The sequence below is a fragment of the Megalobrama amblycephala genome, linkage group LG13, assembly GCF_018812025.1.
Source record: "Megalobrama amblycephala isolate DHTTF-2021 linkage group LG13, ASM1881202v1, whole genome shotgun sequence".
NCBI lineage: Eukaryota > Metazoa > Chordata > Actinopteri > Cypriniformes > Xenocyprididae > Megalobrama > Megalobrama amblycephala.
In genome coordinates, this window is record NC_063056.1 from 1,676,990 (window position 1) to 1,700,560 (window position 23,571).

Here is a 23,571-nt window from a genome sequence, read left to right on the forward strand (position 1 = left end):
GATCCACAACCTCATGCTGATTCACAACTCTTTCAGGTTTTGGTGAATTGGTGGTGAATTCTTGTACAATCTGCTCAGGTTTAAAAGTGGACCTTTATGCTTAGCTTTTTCTAAAAATCATGCATTTTCACACATATGTATGAATTTATACAAAATTGTCAACTCATCAAATACATTTTTTTCCTGAGATCAGGTCACTAAACTGTGTCTTAGTTCTTCTGTGGGATAAAATGGAAGAAAAATAAGTGCCTTGATTTGACTCTGTGTGTGTGTTGAAATGAGTGCCAGAAAATCTTTACTTACAATAGGTTATATAAACTTGACTTCATATGTTTTGTTCAAACTCAGTACCTTCATGTTCAAGCACAAGTCTCATGTTTCTGCAGGCCTCTTCTGACTTTTAAAGTTCTAGAAGTTTTCTCTAAAAAGCTGCTAAAATCATATTTAAGATGATGTCAATGCATTGGCAGCAGAACATGCCATAAAATGGACTTCCTAATATATATATAATAATGTGAATTAAGGAATAAGGAGAATTTAGGTTCAAACGTATATATTGTAAGGGAAAGTGTGTATTTTTGCCATTTCTTTTGTTTTTCACCGCTTTTTTTTTTTTTTTTTTTTTTTGGTCTGTATTTTTTATTTTATTTTATTTTATTTTATTTTATTTTATTTTATTTTATTTTATTTTATTTTATTTTATTTTATTTTATTTTATTTTATTTTATTTTATTTTATTTTATTTTATTTTATTTTATTATTTTATTTTATTTTATATTTTATTTTATTTTATTTTACTTTATTAAGTATAAATATTCCATGTAGCTTCTCAATTAATATGAGGTCATAAAAGTCATGAACAAAATAATTATTTACGTACAATTACAATACATTGCAGATATGCTCATAGAATATAAACCTAACAGATCACTCAGATCAATAGCATCACATCAGTTAGAAATACCCAGGGTTCACTCAAAGCAAGCAGAGTCTGCTTTTAGCTGTTACGCCAGCGCAGCTGAAACCAGCTTCCAGAAGAGATCAGGTGTGCTCCAACAGTAGCCACATTCAAATCCAGACTCAAAACACATCTTTTTATCTATGCATTTGCTGATTGAGCACTGTGCTATGTCCGAACTGTTTGCATTTTATTTTATACGTATTATCTTTTTATTCTTTTAATTCCTTTTCCTGTTTTTATTTTATTTTTAATGTATTTTATATCTTTTATGTATCATCATTTCTGATTTTTAATGCATTTTAAATATTGCTGTCTGGTTGAAAGAGCTGGGTGAATTATGAATTAAGCATTTGTGATTAGGTTAAAATTTGGTAAATTTGGATAAGGGGACAAACCATGGGGAAATTTGAGCTGTGGTGCATGGTTAAGATATCTCTGGATTACAGTCAGGACACTTTCCAAAGGGGAAATTTGAACTGCGTTGCATAGATAAGATATCTCCGGAAGGGGGATTGGGGCTGTGTGATGCAGTTTAAGGTGTCTTGGCAAAAGGGGAGATTGAAACTTTGTTTATCAGTTTGAAGTGCCTTAACAGGTTGCTAGACAGCGGTCCTGTCGTGTGAGGTTTAGATCCACTCTGACGGACAACAACAAAAAACTCCCTAAGACTTTCTAGCTCTTCTATACAGATAGCAAAAATCTCTGTTTTTACTGTTATTTCCGTTCCTTATGTTTTATTTTTATTGTTCTTCTTTATGTAAAGCACTTTGAATTACCATTGTGCATGAAATGTGCTATACAAATAAAATTGCCTTGCCTTGTCTATAACAGAATATATATATATATATATATATATATATATATATATATATAGGCTATAATTGTTGGAATTTATCCTTCTCAATAAGAGTATTGTAAGAATGTGTGCTCATAATCTGCACGAGGCATTGCGAACAGTGAGGGTAATGTGTGGTAATGTGTGGGATGTGTGTGTAGAGTCGGGCTGAACAGCAGCGCTCACTCGTTCTGTCTGTGTTAGTCACTGTTGCCCAGCAACACACCTGTCGGGATGGCCAAGGGTTCACCTGAGCTTCCTGTACAGCACACGTCAAATACAGACGAGAGGAACGCTCTCAAAGAGCCCTTTCTCAATGGCTGTACTCTACAAAGTGTGTTAAAGTCTCATTTCATGATTTGGAGCCAGAAAAAAGGATCTCTGGAGCAAAACGAAAACAACCACCATGTTGGCAAATACTCGTAAACATATTCCTTCTGTCTTCTTCAATTAACAACCAGTTCAGTTCCACCTAATTCAAGAATCTTTTTTTTATAGGAGATTTCTACTTTCTTTGACCACACAGTCTTTGGTCTTGCAGATTAAATAAATTTGTTCAGATTTTTTATAATTGTTAGCTGAAAACAAATGAAGCAAATAGAAATAGGCCTGTCATTTATTTTCTGAAGGACATGATCTTCATTATCTGAAAGCATCTATTACTAGATGACAGTGGGTTATTGTTTCACAGCTAATGATGTTAAAAACATGAAATATTTCTCTATTATAGACTATTAAATCCAGACTAATTTTTTAGTTTTGCTGGATCAGGTTCAGTCATGTATTGTTTGATTTATCACAGCAGATTTCACCTTTCTTTATTTTGAGCACATTGATTGATCATGTATGATGTTATTACAGGCCTGTAGCTTCAGCATTCATTATGGAGTAAAATCTTTGTTTTTTATTATTAATTTAATAATTTTCACACTTGATTTTTAGTTGAAACGAAGAGTCTTGATGCTGCTGTTAATTTTGTGACACAAAAATTATGATCCAAAATAAAACGAATAAACATTTAAAAATAAGAATCATGCAGCCTTTCAATGAATGAACATCTTTGCAATCATTTATTAATTTTTCAAGTGAGTATGAAATATCATATAAACATGAATAATGATCAAATTAGTGTGGATAAGATATTTTTCACCTGAGTTCTCCAAGGTCTCACCGGATGAACAATGCCAAGATCGAAAGCAAACGCAGAACCAATTTTGAAATAACAAATTATATTATTCTAAACAGTTTTGCTGCAGTATGAAAAAAAAAAAAAAAAAAAAATCATTATATGTTCAGAAATACTGATGCATGAAAGGAAACAACGCTATTTAATTTTGATGCAGAACTGAAAATCATAAATAAACACACCATATTTTAAAACAAATTATTATTTTTTTTTCATTCACATAATAAATACATTTTGCAATACCATTTTGCATCATTTTATTTGGTGTGCGAGGGGTGGGTGCATTTTGAGTATGTACATCATAAATATTTTTTTTTCAGAGTTTCTCTCACTCTGAGAAAAACAGGCAGTTTCTTATAAATACATGAAGAAGGAGTGAGGTAAAGGCCAGAGTCTCTCCTTTACGGTCCATATCAGACTCCTCCAGAACACCGAACGGCAGCGCAAGTCCATCGCCACATCTCCGACCAGCGCCGGAGTCGACGTTTACTTCATATTTCTATTATTGTTCCATTCGTTTGAATAAAATCAGAAGTGTTTCATAATTGCATAATCTCAGTTTTCATTTTAAAGGCTGACATGTAAGAGGCTTGCAGAAGGACAAAAAAAAGGTTCATACATTTCAAACCATTTGTTCAAGTCAATAACATACAATAATGTGCTCAACCAAATTTTTTTTTGTTTTGTTTAAAAAAATAAATAAAAGTTTCAAATTGAATCTTCAGCCTGACTTAGAAGACTGAATCGGGTCCAAACACAGATGGACAGCATATGCAACTACAAAAAAGTTACACAAATGAGCTAAGATCCAATTCTACAGCAACCTTAAACAGTTATGAAACAAGAATAAATTAATGCTGCATTTTGCATTAGAGCTAGTTATTGATCTCTGGTACATCAGCATGCTTCTTGTAATATTAAAGTGTATTTTCTCCAATGCCACAAATGAGGCTCTGCTGGGAAAATGACTAAAACCTGGATGGGATTTGAGGCCGTGGATGTAGAAATAACAAAAAACAAACAATCCCAAAACATTTTTACATGTAGCTTAAACCACAAAGAATCTGTGAGCCAACAATTCAGTAAATTACGTAAATAATTAAATACTGTTTTCCCGTTTCGATTTTTGAAACTGCTGTTACAAGGTCATGTGATTCTTCCAGAAATGATTTGGGAAATCCTCATTCATTCACGCATTTACAGCTTATAATAGTGGTAAAGGTGTGATAATCAGGTGACAAACAAACCCTTTCATGGAGTCTGTGAACAGACGAATCACAGATCGCATCCCTTGATACACTGATTAAATGTTCTTAATCAGAATTATTGTCTTGTTTTCCAGTAAAAGCATCTAAACATCCTTAAAATAAGATCCGTTTATTATCTTATACAAAATTGCATCAGATAATAAGAATGTTTTTCAGTTTTCCTATTCTGTTAATTAAGTCTGTCTTTTTTCTTCTCGAGCATAAACCTCATTTAATTTGACAGTTAATTCTAAATTTTTCTCAGTGAAGCGATAATATCTTAAGCTATATCATAAGTTTAGCAGTTTGTTTTAAGGATGTTTGTGTTTTTTTACTAGTAAACAATTAAGAAAAAATATCTGTAGGATTTGTAGGAACAAAAAAAAAAAAAGGTTACACTTTTTATTTTAAGCTGTCTGTGTTACAGTGTAAGCACTGAGTAATAACTATTAACTGCATGTACTTACTGCAGGGTTAGGGTTTGGTTTAGAGTTAGTTGCATGTTACCAGTGTTGGGGAGTAACCAGTTATATTTAACAAAGTTACGTAATTTTATTACAAAATAAATGTAACTGCAATCCCTTACAGTTACTGAGAACAAATGTATGATTAAATCACGATTACTTATGAAAATGTAAACAATTACAAAGGGGGTTATTTCTGAATATATAATCTAGGATATGTTGAATAATATGAATTTGTTTAACTGATTTCTTTCCCAAATTGCACACCAATGCTTAAGGAGTTTCCTATTGGGGTTTATGCATATGCTTTATTTTTTAAGATTAATTGTTTTTTCCAAGGCATTGTTAGACGTCAGTGTTTCCTGTCAAAGCTGTACAAAGATTTGTTTTCAAAAACAGTATCATAGCTATTCAACTATTTATTATGATTTTAAACCTGTATTTAACCTCAGAATGATCTCAAAGTAAAAAAACAGGTGCTAAAGTCTGATTTTGTGATGGTTGTGCTTTAAAATTAAATGATTATAATCTTAATTCAAGCGATGAAGGATTTTGAAAGTGTTGAGTACTACTGTAATGTTTGAAAATCATTAACTGTTGTTAAAAATTTAGAAAAGTAATCAAAAAGTTACATTACTTTAATAAAGTAACTGAAATAGTTACACTGCTTACATTACATTTTAAAAAGGGTAACTTGTAATCAAGTTACATTTCCAAAGTAACCTTCCCAACACTGCATGTAATTATGCATAATTTATAGTTATTATCATAGTAACTACGTGTAACGTGTAACAAGGAGAACTGTAAAATAAAGTGCTACCAAAAAAAATCAAAGAAATTCAAGGCTAGCGAGCGTGAGAGGGTGAAGCGCTGTGTGGCGGCACGTGATTGGATAAGCATCAGCTGCCGTTGGTGATGATGACGGAGGTGCCTTTATGGCCCGGCGCTTGTTCAGCCTGCATGCGTAGATGAGCGGTCATGTCGTAATGGGAGGAACCTGAGCAACCCAGGGAGTATCCTCGAAAGCTGTCCGCCTCGTACAGATGTTCTAGTGCGTAGCTGGTGAGCGAGTAGGCCGTGTGTTTTTCCAGGTACTGGCGGGGGTGTGAGGGGTACAGAGCGGGCGTCGGAGAGACGGCACATGTGCCCGTCAGGGGCAGCGGCTGCTGCTGCTGGGAGGAGGACAGCTCGTTCTGCAGGAAGTCTTTACTTTTAGCCAGTCTGTCAGGGATGGGGCTGCTGAGACGGGACAGAGGAACAGGGCTAGGGGCGGGGCTTATCACCTGAGCCGGCCCCCGACACACCACACCCTGCAACCCTGACTGGGGGAAGTCGGCACTGTGAAACGAAGGCCCGTGGCTCTTGGCCAGACCGTTTGTAGCCTCCAAAGGTATTTCTGTAGGAGCCTTTCGCAGCTGCAGACGACTCTCCTCCTCTTTGATCATCTGCTGCGTGGCTCGAATCAGCGTCTCAATCTTGCTGGGCTCTTGAGGACTCGCGCGGTATCGGTCGCCTGAATCGCTCGCTGAGCCGCCGTCGGGTGAGCTGACCATGCTGTCCTCGTCCCAGTGACCCCTCACTGCGAGTGGAGGAACACAGCGTGGAATTAGACACAAAAAAGTTCCAGAGTGGAATCGTTAAACTGCAGGATAAGAACATGAACCTGCTGTAACAGTCCTAAATCATTTCTACATTTCACACCGTTAAATTGTTTCCTTCATTGGTTTCTATGCGGGAGGGTTTTTTAACGTCTTTCTGCCAAGTGCTATTATTTATTGCAAACATGCTTGAAAGAAATTTGGTTCTCGTTGGTCATTGTTTTAGACAAGTTTTTCACGTTAAGCATTTCACAATACTCCTGCCGTAACCTTTTCTTTGTTCTAACTCAGGGGTGTCAAACTCATTTTAGGTTGAGGGCCGGATGGGAAAAAAATGTAACCATGTGTGGGCTAAATTACATTTTTTAAACCTTAGTGCGCTGACAATTAGCCTACATTAAAGGGTTAGTTCACTCAAAAATGAAAATAATGTGATTAATTACTCACCCTCATGTCGTTCCACACCCGTAAGACCTTCGTTAATCTTCAGAACACAAATTAAGATATTTTTGATGAAATCCGATGGCTCAGTGAGGCTACACTGATTCATAACGCTCTGAAGCTTCATGAAGCAGTGTTTTGAAATCGGCCATCACTATATAAGTCGTTATTTTGGTTTTTTGGCACACCAAAAATATTCTCATAGCTTTATAATATTAATATTGAACCACTGTACTCACATGAACTGATTTAAATATGTTTTTAGTACCTTTATGGATCTTGAGAGAGGAAATGTCATTGCTCAGGCCTCACTGAGCCATCGGATTTCATCAAAAATATCTTATAACGAACATCTTACGGGTGTGAAACGACAAGGGGGTGAGTAATTAATGATGTTATTTTCATTTTTGGGTGAACTAACCCTTTAATATTAACCAATACAAACAAGTGAAACTGCCTTTTTACAGTGAAAAAAAATTATTAATTAATTTATTTATTTTTTAAATAATGTTTTATTTAATATTTTTTATTAGGGATTCCCAATTATGATTTTTCATGGCTGATTCCATTTTTTTGTTTAAGCAAATTTATTTGTTGTTTATTTGCTCTATAACAGGTCAAACTATAGTCAGATATCTGTAGCCATTTAAAATTAAAGGCAACCACTGCATTTTAATCATGATGTAGCATGTGCAGTTGTTTTTTTTTTAATTTAAATTAGATTATTTAAAGCCAAAACAGAATGATCTGACTTTTGTTTTCCGAAATTATGCTATAATTATGCTAGAAGACACATGCACAAAACAAAAACAGCAGATGGACTGAATTAAAATGCAAATTCTCTCTCCGACAGTAGGTGGCGCTTATGGAACAGCAGCGATATAGCGTTTCCTTGTTTACCGCTGTACACAAAGCAGCGCTGTGCTTATAAATACTACTTTATACAGAGGTGAGAGGACAGGACCAGATTGGACAGCCGTATGTTTGACACCCCCGTTCTAACTGGTTATGTTTTGGAAAGGAGCCCCTGGAAGGCCAAAACCGATTGTTTCTGCTCAGAACTTGGTTTCTAACTATAGATCCAGTAAAAGAAACACACCTTGCAGGCTATGGATCGAGGCAATGTGGGGCATCACAGCATCAAAACTGTCTCCGTTCTCGGACGAGGACTTGGGTAACGGGAGGACGGAGCGGGCCGCACCCCACCATGCCTCTCGCCCGGGCTGAGGGGTGCCTAGGAAGTATCGGCCAGCCTTACAGCGTCCTCTCTCGCAGGACTCGGAGTGAGCGTGGCCGTAGAGGTCGCCGGAGGTGTGGTGGTCGTCGGTCAGCGGGAGGCCGTAGCACAGCGGCCGCGGCTCTGAGAACTGTCGGTACACGCATGAGGAGTCTACGCCTTCACACTGCTCCAGAAGCTGAGGAGACGCAGAGTCAGTGAGGGGGCTCCCACCCCACGGGCTATCCTGATCCGACTCCGAGCGATCCGTGGGGAAACCCGGATACTGCGCAAAAAAAGAATATGCATTAATACAGTGTTTTCCAACCCTGTTCCTGAAGGCAGTACACATTATAGAAGTTTCCCTTATCTGACCCATCCATGTCTAGTAATGAGCTGTTTGATTAGGAAGAGTTATTGAGTATTGGGGAGCCTCCAGGGACAAAGCGTGATTTACACACATAAAACATGTTCCAACATTCCTCTCATCCAATCCGAGTCCTAAATCTATCCCCAACCCTACCTTTAAAATGATCGTGCAATGACTGCATGATGTTCCAGGGCCTGAACCTATCCCTATCCCAACACCTAAATTTAGAAGGCAGTGATTGGTTTATGGAAACGTTCCTCAATGAACAACTAAGCATGTCCTAGCTGTGTAAATCACACTAGAAGTCTTCCCAGCAACAGAAGACCTTCCTAGAGTTTCCAATACACCATTACCATTGCTGTGACACCGACCTGTGAATAGGGAGAGAGTCTCGTTTTGGTCTTGGTACGGGAGACCCTGCTTTTGCCGACCCTTCTGTTCTCGCTGACAGGGTTGGAGGGGCTGTTGTAGGTGAACGAGGGTTTGGTGGATGTCACCTGGTCTAAAGACAACTGTAGTCCTTTGTACTCCGTGTCCCTGTTGAGAAATAACAACAGCATTGAGCGTCGAACCCCGTGCAACTGCTTGTCTCTGCGTACTGGTGCATTTTTCCTTTTCAGTTTACCACTCCTGAATGTACGGCCGGGCTTTTTAAAGATTTTTCAGGCTCCATGCTCATTTGTGAAGCAGTGTGTGAGGAAGACTCAAGGACAGAAAATGAATTGCATTGTTTCTCCTGCAGGATTGGAACAAGGCTCCTACAAACATACGGCAGAGGGCTGGAGGCTCTGTTCAAATACACAGTGAGATTAAGAGCTATGTCTGGCTAAATCAAACCCACACAGGGATCACCACATAAGGCATAACTAGGAAATGGGAATTGATTTCTCAGTAAAGTGCTGTATGGATTTCTGTTCCCGGTGATGTATAACTTTCAGAAAACAATGGCTAGAATGTATGCTAGCCAGCCGCCGATGCCAGTTTCCCTCCTGAGGCCTAGCAGCCCGGCTCAGACTAATGGGATTGCATGCAGATGGCAACATCTTGGAGAAAGACAGACATACATTTTCTCACATGCAGCCACACAAACATATATAAAAATCCATTCGATCATTGACATGAAGTTGACGCCACTGTTGTACGCTCTCTGTAAACAGGGTTTTTCTGGGGTCAAGGCCTGTAGACAGAAGCCAAAACCCTTGAAGGAATAGTACACCAAATAATGAAAACTATCCCGTGATTTACTCACCCTCAAGCCTTTTATCTTCTTTTCACAATCAGAGTTATATTAAAATATATCCTAGCTCTTCCAAGCTTCATAATGGTAGTGAATGGCACTCAAGATTTTGCATCCATCATAAAAGTAATCCATTCGACTCCAGAGGGTTAATAAAGGCCTTCTGAAGCAAATCAATGGGTTTTTGTAAGAAAAATATCCATATTTGAAACTTATAAACTATAATCACTGGTTTCTGGCAATAGTCGTACATAAGTTGAGTTCCGGTAGAAGAGTGACCTCTGACCCGACGCATGATGTAGGAGTATCGTAAGCTTAGACGCCTCTCGCGGTTCAAACAGATAGGGCTGGGCAACAAACTCAAGCTCCTCTTCTCTTACCTCTGACATTTCTCTTTAAAAATTCTCATTTTAGACTTCTCATTCCTGACTGGTGTTTTGTTTCGCTCTCTCCTCTGTGCTTCCATGTTCGTCAATATGTCATGTGTCGGGTCAGAGGTCACTCTTCCGCTGGAACTCAACTTGCATACAACTGTTGCCGGAAACTGGTGATTATAGTTTATAAAGTTTTAAATATGGATATTTTTCTTACAAAAACTCATCGCTTCACTTCAGAAGGCCTTTATTAACCCCCTGGAGTCGTATGGATTACATTTATGACGGATGGATTCACTTTTTTTGGGCTTCAAAATCTCACCCCCCATTCACTCCCATTATAAAGCTTGGAAGAACCAGGATATTTTTAATATAACTCTGATTGTGTTTGTCTGAAAGAAGATAGTCATATACACTGCCCTCCAAAAGTGTGGAAACGCTCTAGAAAAGTGGGGTTTTGGACAATATTGGCATGAATCCTTTTTAATTTGTGATCATTTTGCACTGATTATGAACTACACAAACTATGAAAACATATTTTATTACATAAACAGTTTGTACATAAAAAAAACTTCTATGCATTAGCAGCTATCTGACCTAAACTGGGTTCAGATTGGTTCATTGTATTCTAAACTTAATTGCAAATCAATTGTTGAAGCTATTAAGGTGTGCTGACCCAAAGATCCTTTACAAACCTGGACCAAGATTAATCCAGTAACAGCATCACAGCTGGCAAAGGGGCATGTCTGACTTTGACATGAATATATTGCCATTATTATGTAATCAAAATGAAAATTATTATTGCTGGTCTTCAATGATAATGTCAAGTTACTTTAATGTATTTGCACCAAAAATGATAAGGATTTATGCTGATATCGTCCAAAACCACACTTTGCCAGGCGTTTCCAAACATTTGGAGGGCAGTGTACACCTAGGATGGCTTGAGCGTGTGTAAATCATGGGATAATTTTAATTTTTAAGTGGACGATCCCTTTAAGGTGATGCAACAGCTGAGCCGCCATTCTCACACACACACACACACACACAATCTCATTTCACACCTCACAGCCCGTGTGAGTAGACTCTGATAACGGCACGATAAGACGCTAGACGTATCCACCTCGTTTCCTTTTCTCACTAAAGACTGGCTGTGCATTTCTGAATGAGAGCACATGTGGAGAGGTTAAACAGGAAACAGATCTCGCACTCGTGATGTCTACATTGCAACGCACGCTTTTATGGAAATCACTCTTCCCAAGGAAACCGAAAGATGGAATATGACAAAAAAGGAGAACTCCATTCATGGACACTCTTAGCAAGCTGTGAGCTATAAACACTCATCATCTTTACAGCCCATTAATTAAACCTCATAAACACTTTTCCTTTATAGCTGCGGCTGAAGAGCTGTCTGACACTCGCAGGCGATCGGCATATTAAAACCAGGCCACTCTGTTTTAATGAAGGCTTTTATGGCAGCAAATTCATTTACATCTGTAACGCACAGATAGCAAAGGAGGCAGAACGAGCGGGGCTGGGGGTCGATGCTCCAGATGCTGGCATCAGTTCTAATGGGCTGGACGTGTGTGCACAAATGCTGCGTTTCGCTCTTCCATACGCCCCTCGCTCAAAGCCATGGTGTGAGCGATGGCTCCATTGCTCAATCCCACCTCATTCTTTCCAGGGAGCTCCAGTGGAAAAGTTCATTGTGGTAATGCACAGAGTTTGTCAGTATGAATGCATGACAAATAAATCAGCCACGACCCCTGGCTCCCATGCAGTTTCTGTACATGCAGCTGGCATATTATATAAAGCAAGAGCAGGAATGACACCCCAAACTGACTGATGAGCATCAGGGCAGCTTTGAGTCACGCAGTCACTGTCATGGCTGGATTTCTGCAAACACCATAAATTTGAACTCTAATGATATTGTATTGAATCAATTGCTCACTGAGATGGGCCTTTAGGCTGTGTAATAGTGGAATAATGTGTGCAATTCAACACAGCTGCAGACAGAAGATTGAGGAAATTATATGGCATTAATACACTTCAGCCTAATACACTGCATGCATGTTAGTCATATACTAATGGATTTAAGCACAGTAGTGGGCAAACGTGATGTCCGGTGGGGATATTTGCTTTTAATGACCCATTATGTTTGATTAAACCATCAAAATACGAGGAAAATATTTGATATATTTTTTAAATATTTTAAAAATGATGGAAGAAAATGCATACAAAAACAAAAACGCTAACAGGAAAAAGCATACACTGACTACAACATTTTTTTTTGGTTCTCTCTTGTTTTTGCATGTGTTCATAATTTCTTTGTCACACAGCCTGGCCAAAAATATGTCACACAATTTCCAAACACAACTATGATTATAATATTTGAATAAAGGGTGATGATGTCAGTTTTCCCAGACCGGACATGACTTTTGGACACTACTGAATTGCATTATTGAAAATTTGAGGATATGTTGAAGTACTAATGTTCAATTAAGTATCCTATGTTACAGTGCAAGCAAATTAAGCAATTTGAAAGTATATTTTCACATGCATATACACTACTGTTGAAAAGTTAGAGGTTGGTAAAATAGAAAACGTTTATTTTTAAGGAAAAATTAATACTTTTATTCAGTACAGATGCATTGAATTGATCTGTGTTGTGACAGTAAAGACATGCATAACGTTGCAAAAGATTTCTATTTCAAATAAATGTTGATCAATAAAACCTTAAAAATGTATCACAGTTTCTACAATATAATTGCACAGCACAACTGTTGTCATCTGGGGTTTATATTTATATATATATATATATATATATATATATATATATATATATATATATATATATATATATACAGTCAAACCAAAATGTATTCAGACACCTTGAACATTTCATTCATTAATTCAGTTTATTCAAAGTGCTTTACATAAAGAAGAACGAAATACATAATAATAATGGAACACATAAGAAATAGATATAACAGTGAAAAACAGAGAATTTCGCTATCTAGATGGAAGGGTTAGGAAATTTCAGGGAGTTTTGTGGTAATAAAATATGACAAGATCTCTGAGTTAAACTGTCAGAAAAAAATAATCTTAATTATGTGAGTTGACACTTAATCAAAACATGGTCAGGTCAAAGTGTCTGAATCATTTTTGGTTCCAAATTATCATAAATTTTACTGGTAGTCCACTGTATGAAGTATTTCTGGGTATAATATTTCACAGTTTACTTTATTTTGCTATCCTCACTTACATAAATGAACTATAGTGTCATGCACACACTAGTAAAAATATACCAACAATATCAAAAACATCTGAATCATTTTTGGTTTGACTGTATATATATATAGACTAAATTGATCTACAGTAAATGTATTAATTCAGATTACTCTAAATGCAACATGTTCAAAATGTAAACTATTAAAACGATCATAAACACATGACCTTTTTAATCACTCTAAAAGGCTTCATAGCTTTAAATATAATGTAATGTTGCAAAATGATGATGCGAATCAAAAACAAGAGCATATCATGCTATAAACAGCTCTCTCTCTACAGGTGAAGGCTGAACTCACGTGAGGACGTAGTTGACGCTGACGATGCAGTGAGGTCTGGACGATCTGCTGTTGTGTACGATGGTGGCGTAACTCTGGACCCACACCCATCCGCCCTGCTTAGCCAGGAATCGGTAGTACTTTGTGGTGACCTGTCCTTTTACCAACACTGCAGACAGAAAAGCACGATTAAAGAACATTTCTCACACTCTCACATTCATATCTTGCAAGTGAAAAAACGATTCATTAATTTGTTGTTTACTCCCATCAGCAAAATTGTGATTTTTATATATATAGCCTTACGTGCGCTTCATTAAAACCTTTTAATTCAGTAAAAGCTAATTACTGCTTTCATTTGCATGTTTAAATCATAAGCTGCCGTTTCTCTCACAGCCTAATAACTATTTATAGCAAATAATGTCAAATATTGTGTCTCTTAATAAGCTGTGTTGTGCTGCAATCAGGAAAGTAATAGATAAAACAACGGATAACTGAAAACTGTGTTTTTAAGGACTAAAACATGCTGGAAAAAATGTTCCTTTTCAATCTGGCTCACTAATTGAGTTACTAATAGATTGCATGTTTAATCGAAGCTCCCGCTCAAAGCGGTGTGTCGAGGCAGGGAAATCATATTCATCTCCTGTAATGTGGAATTATCAATTACTGCGCTCAGTTGTGCCCTGCAGACGTGACGGTGAGAGATGTGCCAGTCATCGCTAAAGCTGCTGTTATTATTAGATGCCGTAAAGAGGACGAGACCAGAGGAATGAGGAAAAACAAACCTAACTCACACAAGTGGTGCGCGCAGCGGAGATGGAAAGTGTCACAGCTGTGGACGTGATGATAAAGTGTCTTCTCTATTAAGTCTTGCGGCTCGTAGCCAGTGAGCTCCGCAACCCTGACAAACACAAACACAGAAGCCAATGACAATGGTGCTGGCGTGAGCACAAACACCTGTCCACACACTGGCACGTGCGAGCGCCGGACAAATCTGGTTAAACGTAAAGCCCGACGTGCAAACGTGTCTCGCTAAACACAGCTGCGTGTGTGCGTATGAGAGAGAAAGAAGAGCATAAACAAAGCTGCATTTACACAATCACAGAGGAGCCTCTGCTTCTGCCATTCAGTGCTTGAAAAAAGAATTTACATAATGCATACATATATATAGACACACTCTAAAAAATGCTGGGTTAAAAACAACCCTAGTTGGGTTGAGAATGGACAAACCCAGCGGTTGGGTTAAATGTTTGATCAACCTGCTGGGTAGTTTTATTTAACTCAACTATTGTTTAAAAATGACTGTATGGCTGGATTAAAATGAACCCAAAATATGTTGGAAATTACACTCTAAAAAATGCTGGGTTAAAAACAACCCAAGTTGGGTTGAAAATGGACAAACCCAGCAATTGGGTTGTTTTAACCCAGTGGTTGGGTTAAATGTTTGCCCAACGTGCTGGGTAGTTTTATTTAACTCAACTGTTGTATAAAAATGACTGTATTGCTTGCTTAAAATGAACCCAAAATATGCTGGAAATTAGCATTTATTAATATGTTTAATAAATGAGCATTTATTAATAAGATAATGAATAATAAACAATAAACATTTATTAAATTGCTTATTAATAAATGTACACCTTTTGATTATTATTGTTGCCTCTAGTAATTATGTGTCTGATTTTTAATTTCTCACCTATTTTGGATTCATTTTAAGCCAGCCATATAGTCATTTTTAATCAGTAGTTGAGTTAAATAAAACTACCCAGCAGGTTGGGCAAACATTTAACCCAACCACTGGGTTAAAACAACCCAATTGCTGGGTTTGTCCATTTTCAACCCAACTTGGGTTGTTTTTAACCAAACATTTTTTAGAGTGTAACATTTATTAATATGTTTAATGAATAATAATTAAACAATAAGCATTTATTAAATTGATTATTAATAAATGTTCATCTTTTGATTATTATTGTTGCCTCTAGTAATTATGTGTCTGATTTTTAATTTCCAACATATTTCGGGTTCATTTTAATCCAGACATATAGTCATTTTTAAACAATAGTTGAGTTAAATAAAACTACCCAGCAGCAAACAGCAAACACACACACACACACACACACACACACACACACATCTGGGTCCAAAAGTCTGCCCATATTGAAAAATAATAATAAGAATAATACATTTTTATGACATAAAATGAATGGATATTGAAGATTATGCCCTTATTTTGCTCACTAATCAAATCCTGGAAATTACTGACATCATGTCATCCCCTCACATGAATAAAATTGAATTGGTGTAGAAACAATTTTCACTCAGAAATTGCAAGTCATTTTCCTAAATAATTACAAAGAAATGGTGAGTAACACATTGAATTAAACATAAAGAAGGGAAAGATTGGAACATTAATATTGTTGTCTTTCGCAAAATCATGTTTACACTGTTTTCTTGCTTACATTGAAGTGTACAATGCCAACATGTTCTGAAATTCATGTTTAATTTTTAATTTTCAAATTTCAATATTTTACTCAAATTGTTATGCTTATAATATAATTTGCAATGAAATGGTAAATCTTTACAATAAGGTTACATTAGTTAACTACAATTTTTAACATACAAAAAAAAACTTTAAAGCATTTATTAATATTAGCTTGTGTTAATTTCAACATTTACTAGTACACTGTTCAAATCAAAAGTTGTATCTTTTAATATTATTTAATGGACTTTATTGCTAGAACTAACAATATTTGGTATCACTTTAGTTTAGGGACCAATTCTCACTATTAACTATTTGTATATTACTAGAATATTGGTTGTTTATTAGCACTTATAAAGCACATATTAATGCCTTATTCTGCATGATCATATTCTACAACATTCTTAATCCAAAACTTAACAACTACCTTACTAACTAATTAGCAGGAATTAGGAGTTAATTGGGGGAAAAGTCAAGGCTAATAGTGAGAATTGGACCATAAACTAAAATGTGACCAAATATTTTTCTTAAATAACATCAAGAGAGAATAATAAACACTGCAACACATGCATTGCTCATTGTTAGTTAATGTTAGTTGATGCATGAACTATGAGATATTATTGTAAATCTTTGGGCCTATATTGTCTTATAAGAGCAGTATGTGTTTGCATACACACGTTTGACAGAACACACGGTACCTGGAGTCCAGGAAGATGAGCTTCATGTCCAGGCTGGCTCTGAACATGAACATGTTGCTGTGGAGCTTGATCTCGGTGACGGCGCTGGGGGGCAGAGAGTGACCGACGGCCACCAGACCCACGTTCTGATAGCAGCCGTCGAACGGAGACATGTCCAGGCTGTACTGACGGATCTTCAGATAGCCGCTGCAGTGAATCACCTGCACACACACACACACACACACACACAAACACACACACACACACAGCTGTGATCAGATCTCCATGCTTTCTACAGACACACAGTCTCTGCCTTGACTTACGCATGAATACACTATCTGAACATTGCACATGCTGACTCTTTAAAAAAATGATGCCAAATGTGTGAGTTGAGCTCCTCACAATATACACTCTAAAAAATGTTGGGTTAAAAATAACCCAAGTTGGCTTGAAAATGGATAAACCCTGTGATTGGGTTGTTTTAATGCTGTTTTAAAACTGTTGTTTAAAAATGACTGTATTTCTTGCTTAAAATGAACCCAAAATAGGTGGGAAATGAACATTTATTAATAAGTGTAATGAATAATAATTAAACAATTTAGTAATAAACCTCTAATTATGTGTCTGATTTTTAATTTCCAACATATTTTGGGTTCATTTTAATCCAGCCATATAGTCATTTTCAAACAATAGTTGAGTTAAATGAAACTACCCAGCAGGTTGATCAAACATTTAACTCAACTGCTGGGTTAAAATAACCCAATCTCTGGGTTTGTCCATTTTCAACCCAGCATTTTTAGAGTGTGTCTTGAATCTTCACTATGAGGTTCTATAGAACTCTTGACTCCATTTAATAAAGAACTCTTCATGTTCTATATAAGGAGAAATGTCTTAAATGATGATTGCATAATACTTTGTTCAACAGTTTATTTCATGTTTAAATAGTGATAATGTATACAAGCTGCTTAATTCAAAAAAAGTAATTAAAACAAATTAATTAAAACTAAATCCATAAAATGATCCCGTGATGGGAACCCCTACACTCTAAAAATGCTGGGTTGTGTCAACCCTAATTTGGGTTAAATATGGATAAACCCAACTGTTGGGTTCAAATTGAATTTAAAAATTTAACCCAATGGTTGGGTTTGTCCATTTTTGACCCAAATTTGTGCTGAAACATTCCAGCATGTTTAGAGTGTAAATGTTCTAATATATGAAGCTTTTCAGATTCTATACAGAACCTTTTCTTCTATAAAAGAAGAAATATTAACATTATATTATACAATAAAAGATACTTTAATGCAGATTTGTACAGCAGCACACACAGAAAAAGGAATACCTTGTATCCTCCACACGTCAAGCCTGCGTTTCTCTTAGCGAGGACGCACTTCATTCTCAGAAAGAACGATCGTTCCATTTCATATTCTGGAAAAAGAACAGGAAGCAGAAGAAGGTGAAGCGGTGCACCGAGGGAATGACCGGACTCGTGTGAGCGGGAGTGGTGTGGATGTCTCACCGTGGACGAAGTGTGAGTGATACGGCTGGTGAGCGGTCAGCACTGCGGTCATCTCGTCGTGGTCAGCGGGGTGGATGTACTCATAAATGCTGTTCCCCGTCAGCTCTACCTGTTAAAATGAACTTCTGTCATTGCAGTCAAAGAAACATTGTGACCTACAGCATGAATATAAATAGAGTTATAATAGAGCAAACACCAAAACATGCACTTTACCTGTGATAACCCTAAATGCACTGATGCCGTCTCTGAAATGTACATGATTTTTCCATCAGGAGCAACCACAAAAATAAAGCCGTCCAAAGTCTGAAGAAAATTCATTCATGTGTTAATTTACATTCATGTCACAGCATCATCAGCTCTTGTGAATCAATTACTTGTTTATCATTTTATCAAGATGTAGGCTTCATTTACACAGATGAAAAATATAAATGCATGAGGCATTTATAAAAAAATGTATATATAATTTAAGGAAATTATATTATATTACATACAAAAAAATATATGCAAGTAACACTTAAAACAAATTCAAATCTTGATATCTAGACGGCTGCAACAACCCGACCTGAATTCGACACAATTCTAAAATCATTCGATAGAACATTCGCATCATTCGATACCAGAATTTTCCTATTACGATATTTAATTATTAACAATACAGTTGTATAGTTTTTAATATGATATAAGAATGTGAATCAGTGTGAGCTCGAGTACCTGCAGCAGATGTGATCCTAACTCTCGGCCCACATTGTCCAGAGAGCTCGCGCGACTCACGTGGCCCCACGATTCCCCAAGACCTAAAAAACACCTCCGTTTATTAAAGATAAAAACAAGGGAAATCCAGCAGGGTAACTACTGAAAAGAGCCGACTTCAACCCGATCTCAGCGTGAGAATCAAATGTGTGTCATGCGCATTCGTTATAGCCTAATAACATTCCACATCAGACGCACAAAAAATAACAGCAGCAGAAATAATAGTGATCTGTCGATCAGTCGGTCAATATTTCAGCTCTGGATTGACTGTAAACACTGAATGTAAATGAGCAGTATTTCCCGTTCAGGCGCTGAACTCGAGAAAGCAAACAGTCTGACACACACAATCCGCATTGAGATGCAAATCACACGAAAACAAACACAGATCAAAGCGACGCTCCGATTCCACTTTAATATTAAACAAACACGGAGTCCGCGATCATCCGGAAAATCACCGCGTCTCTCTCTCACAATCACCGCTTTATCTTTTTCTTTTCGTGGAAACATGTTTTTTTTTTTTTTTTTTAAATCAGACTGGCAGGGAATTTTAGATGCAAAAAGTAACTTTCTTGCTGCTTTTAAAAATATAAACAAAATACATATTTTAAGATTAAAGATACCGCTATAATTCAATCGACCGACCGAGACTGAGCTTTCTGATTAGGCCTACAGTTTATGTTATAAATAAAGAAAAAAATTATTTATTAAATAATAATTAATCATCATCATAATAATAACAACTGTGGAAGGAATAATTATTGCTCTCAAAAAAATTTATCGCGCGGAATAACGCGCGTCTGAACGCGTCCGACGGATTATTCTTCTGAACATCTCGAGCCTTCACATCTTCTTCTTCTTCACATGAACAATAAGACATTTTTTCATACAAAAGAATAGATGAATGAATGAATCGGATCAAGAACTCGATGAAAAGTGAACTCATTTTCTTCTTTTCTCAATGAATTCAACAGCCTGCTGTCTTCATTCACACTGAACATTCTCTAATAGAGGACAAATCAACTTTAGAAATGAGCTTCGACCGTTTTTAATTTTCGAATGACCGTAAAACGGATTTATATATATTGATAAATAAATCCTGCAACCAAACCTGAGCGAAAAACACAGAGCAGATGAATAAAAACGCGTGAATGTGTCAGTGAATACTGAGGGATCATCTGACAGCAGAATTATTCTCTTCACAGCCGAGCAATAAATAACCACCATAAACCACCTTCATTTTCTAATAAAACTTTACTGTCTCATTTCCTCGAACACTACATTCGAGCTGTCTTTCCTCTGACCCGCTGACCTTTAACCCCGCGAGTTTCATTCACATTAAAACATTATTTCAGTGTGATGAGTTCAGCACATGGCGCGAGAGAGAGAGAGTGTGATGATGATCTGAATCTAGTCTAACACTGAGAGCAGAATAAACATGTAATCCGCACGAATATAAGGTGTGTTCCTTCAGGTCCTCTTCATCTGCCTCAGAATTCAGAGCCGCTTTCGTTTTTATGCAGGTTTCAAACATTTTAATCACATTTATTACATTATATAGGCTAGAAAAATATTTAATAGGTCTATAATGCGTAATTATATAGCTACTTCGCTTTCTTCAAAATGACCTTGAAGCTCAACAGGCCTATCGTGACACACATTTAAGAAATAAATACGCGCGCTGGTGAAAATAAAGCTTAAATACTGACTGTCGTGTTGTTGATATGTTTATGTATTTATTTACACTGTTTAATGTGCTCTTTTTTCTTGATGTTAGCCTATTCGTCGCGCACATAAACGACGATGAGCTTCTTAATGATAAAATGTCGGCGTTTATGTGTGTCACATGATCCTAAACCCGCGAAAACCCGCTTCGGCATTTTTATCGATTTTTTTTTTTAAAAGTAGTATTATTTTAAATAATAATACTAATAATAGCTAATAAACGTCGATAATATTTGTTGTGTTGATCAGACGGTGATAACTGTCGCTGTTCGTCTTCAGTCACGCAGAACAGAAAGTGGAAAATAATAATCAGACTACATTTACATCCAATCAGTCAATCTCCTTGCTTTAATAAAGGCCAAGAAAATTATTTTTGCTTTAATAAAATAGGACAAAGAATATGCCTATTTATTTGCAGCTTATTAAAAAATATAATAGTAATAATAACTAATAAAATGCAGGCCGCAGCGACCTTAATGTTTTCGCGTTTTTAAAAACGAACAGATCTAATAAAGTCCTCTTATTAAATCGTCTTAATTATTATAACTTCCGCTTTAGTAAGATTTGTTTCGGAAAAGGTCTTAAATGCTGTGAAAATGAAGTGCAGGAGATCCTGTTGTACAATAATGCTGTTCTTAAATTACAGCCTTCATGTCTAGATCAAAATGACATTCAAACAAAACAATAATGATGATAATAATAATAATAACAAAACTCTCTAATTGTTTTTAGTAATAACAGCACAATAATAATAATAATAATAGGCCTATATTATTATTATTATTATTATCATCATTTTTATTATGACTATATCTGACAAGAACACTAATAATAATGTTTGTAGAAACGAAGGATTTGGCAAAAGCGCCTACCTTCAGGGAAGACGATCCTCATCTTCAGGTAGCTGGTGGTCAGTCTGATGATGGAGGCTTTGTCCAGCTGGGAGGTGATGGCGGAGGGCAGAGGCAGCAGTTTGGCCAGCTCGTAAAACTCGCTGTTCTCCTTCTCCCGACGCGTCCGCGCCGCGTTCTTCGACTTCTCCTTCATGCTCCGCTCCGGACAGCTGTCTCACTCCCTTCTGCTGGTCGCTTCTCTCTCACACACACACTCTTCACACACACTTCTACCGTCCTGAGAGTGTTCCTGCCATGATCCCGACGCTTCTCTGATGGTCCTGAGATGTCCTACACGCAGAGCTTCATGATGGAGAGCTTGTCTTAATTCACACACACATCAAATCCACTCGGGCCCACAATCTCTTCATGAGGAACTTCCTTCTTTCCTTCCATCAGATGCGCGAGATATTCCTGGAAAACAGCAGAGCGCACGTTCACTTCTCTTCCCACTTTGAAATGCACTTTTGAGGAACACGAATGACCCTTTATTAATGAATATTAAATTGAGGATCATGCTCATTTCTTCATGTGTCATTGCGCCTTTCTAACATCATATTCTGCCGAAGTGAAACTTTCTCTCCTCAACAGACTCACACTCGCAGCTCTTCTTACCTCATGTCAGATCCACTGCTCGTCTTCACGAGTCCATAACTCCACAAGGACACAAATCCAGACTCATTCACGCGCAATTCCACAGCAGACTCGGGAAACATGGCATCTTTGTATCCAGAAGGATCGTGTTTGGAGGAGAGTTTGTTGAAGTCTCTTTCTGTCTGTCTGGGCAGCGCGCGGACCCTCCCCCTGATCTCAGCTCATTGGATACTGAAGGACCAGACAGGATTTTCCCATTGGATCCCATTCATCGCAGCTGCTCCAGGAGAAATCACGATTTGTTAGAAACGCTGACCTCTGACCCATAACACACTATGAATAACATTTACATTTAAATCTATCTATCTATCTATCTATCTATCTATCTATCTATCTATCTATCTATCTATCTATCTATCTATCTATCTATCTATCTATCTATCTATCTATCTATCTATCTATCTATCTATCTATCTATCTATCTATCTATCATCGAATTTCTTTATTGCTGCAGAATTAAAATAAAATAATTATCACCAAATTATCCTTAAAAAAAAAAAAAAAAAAAAGCATTAATCAGTGGGTTAAAAACAACCCAGTGGTTGGGTTAAATGTTTGATCAACCTGCTGGGAGTTTTATTTAACTCAACTATTGATTAAAAATGACTATTTCTTGCTTAAAATGAACTAGGTTGGAAATGCACATTTATTAATAAGCTTAATGAATAATAATGAAACAATAAACATTTATTAAATTTCTTATTAATAAATGTTCACCTTTTGATTATTATTGTTTCCTCTAGTAATTATGCACTCTAAAAATGCTGGGTTAAATATGGACAAACCCAGGGATTGGGTTGTTTTCACCCAGACATTTTTTTCAACCAATTTTGGATTTATTTTTTTATCCAGCAAAATAGTAATATAGTAAAAGGCATGTTTTTGCTCACCCCTAAATAGGGGCAAATTTGTGGGGTATTTTAAGCTGAAACTTGACCAGACCAGAGACTTCGAGTATTTTTAGAGTGTGTGTCTGATTTTTAATTTCCAACCTATTTTGGGTTCATTTTAAGATAGACATTCAGTCATTTTTAAACAATAGTTGAGTTAAATAAAACTACACAGCAGGTTGATCAAACATTTAACCCAACCGCTGAGTTATTTTTATTTTTATATTTTTTAGTGATCAATCACCTAAAATATATCCAGCATATAAATAAAATATGAATACAATACATACTTATACACCAATATTTCACTACATGTCTATAAATATGCAATACATGCATATAATGTGTTCAAGTGTGTTTTTAAAGGCATTCTACACTGAAAGCTTATCATTGTCCTGTTTAGAGTGGACTCAAGCCTGCGGATCAGTGATTCAGTGAGGATGGGAATAAATCTGCTCTTCTCTGTCAGGGTCTCGCTGAATAAAGAGACAGAATGGCAGACTT

At 36.7% G+C, this 23,571-nt stretch overlaps 1 protein-coding gene across 2 annotated transcripts; it reads right to left on the reverse strand.

The window, feature by feature from the left end:
- Positions 1-3,224: 3,224 nt before the first annotated feature.
- Positions 3,225-22,358, reverse strand: sim1a (SIM bHLH transcription factor 1a). 2 transcript variants are annotated; one of them, XM_048152805.1, is made up of 12 exons: positions 22,139-22,358; positions 21,503-21,937; positions 18,870-18,952; positions 18,372-18,461; positions 18,159-18,267; positions 17,982-18,067; positions 16,664-16,863; positions 14,284-14,390; positions 13,514-13,661; positions 8,690-8,855; positions 7,832-8,234; positions 3,225-6,272 (listed from the first exon to the last, which is right to left on the reverse strand). In XM_048152805.1, the coding sequence occupies exons 2-12, from the start codon at positions 21,675-21,677 to the stop codon at positions 5,593-5,595; spliced, it is 2,247 nt and encodes a 748-aa protein (XP_048008762.1). In that variant the 5' UTR covers positions 21,678-21,937; positions 22,139-22,358; the 3' UTR covers positions 3,225-5,592. The 2 variants fall into 2 exon arrangements, with proteins under 2 accessions (XP_048008762.1, XP_048008763.1); XM_048152806.1 differs by lacking the exons at positions 18,870-18,952; positions 21,503-21,937; positions 22,139-22,358 and having other exon boundaries at positions 18,159-18,263; positions 18,372-18,456.
- Positions 22,359-23,571: the final 1,213 nt, after the last annotated feature.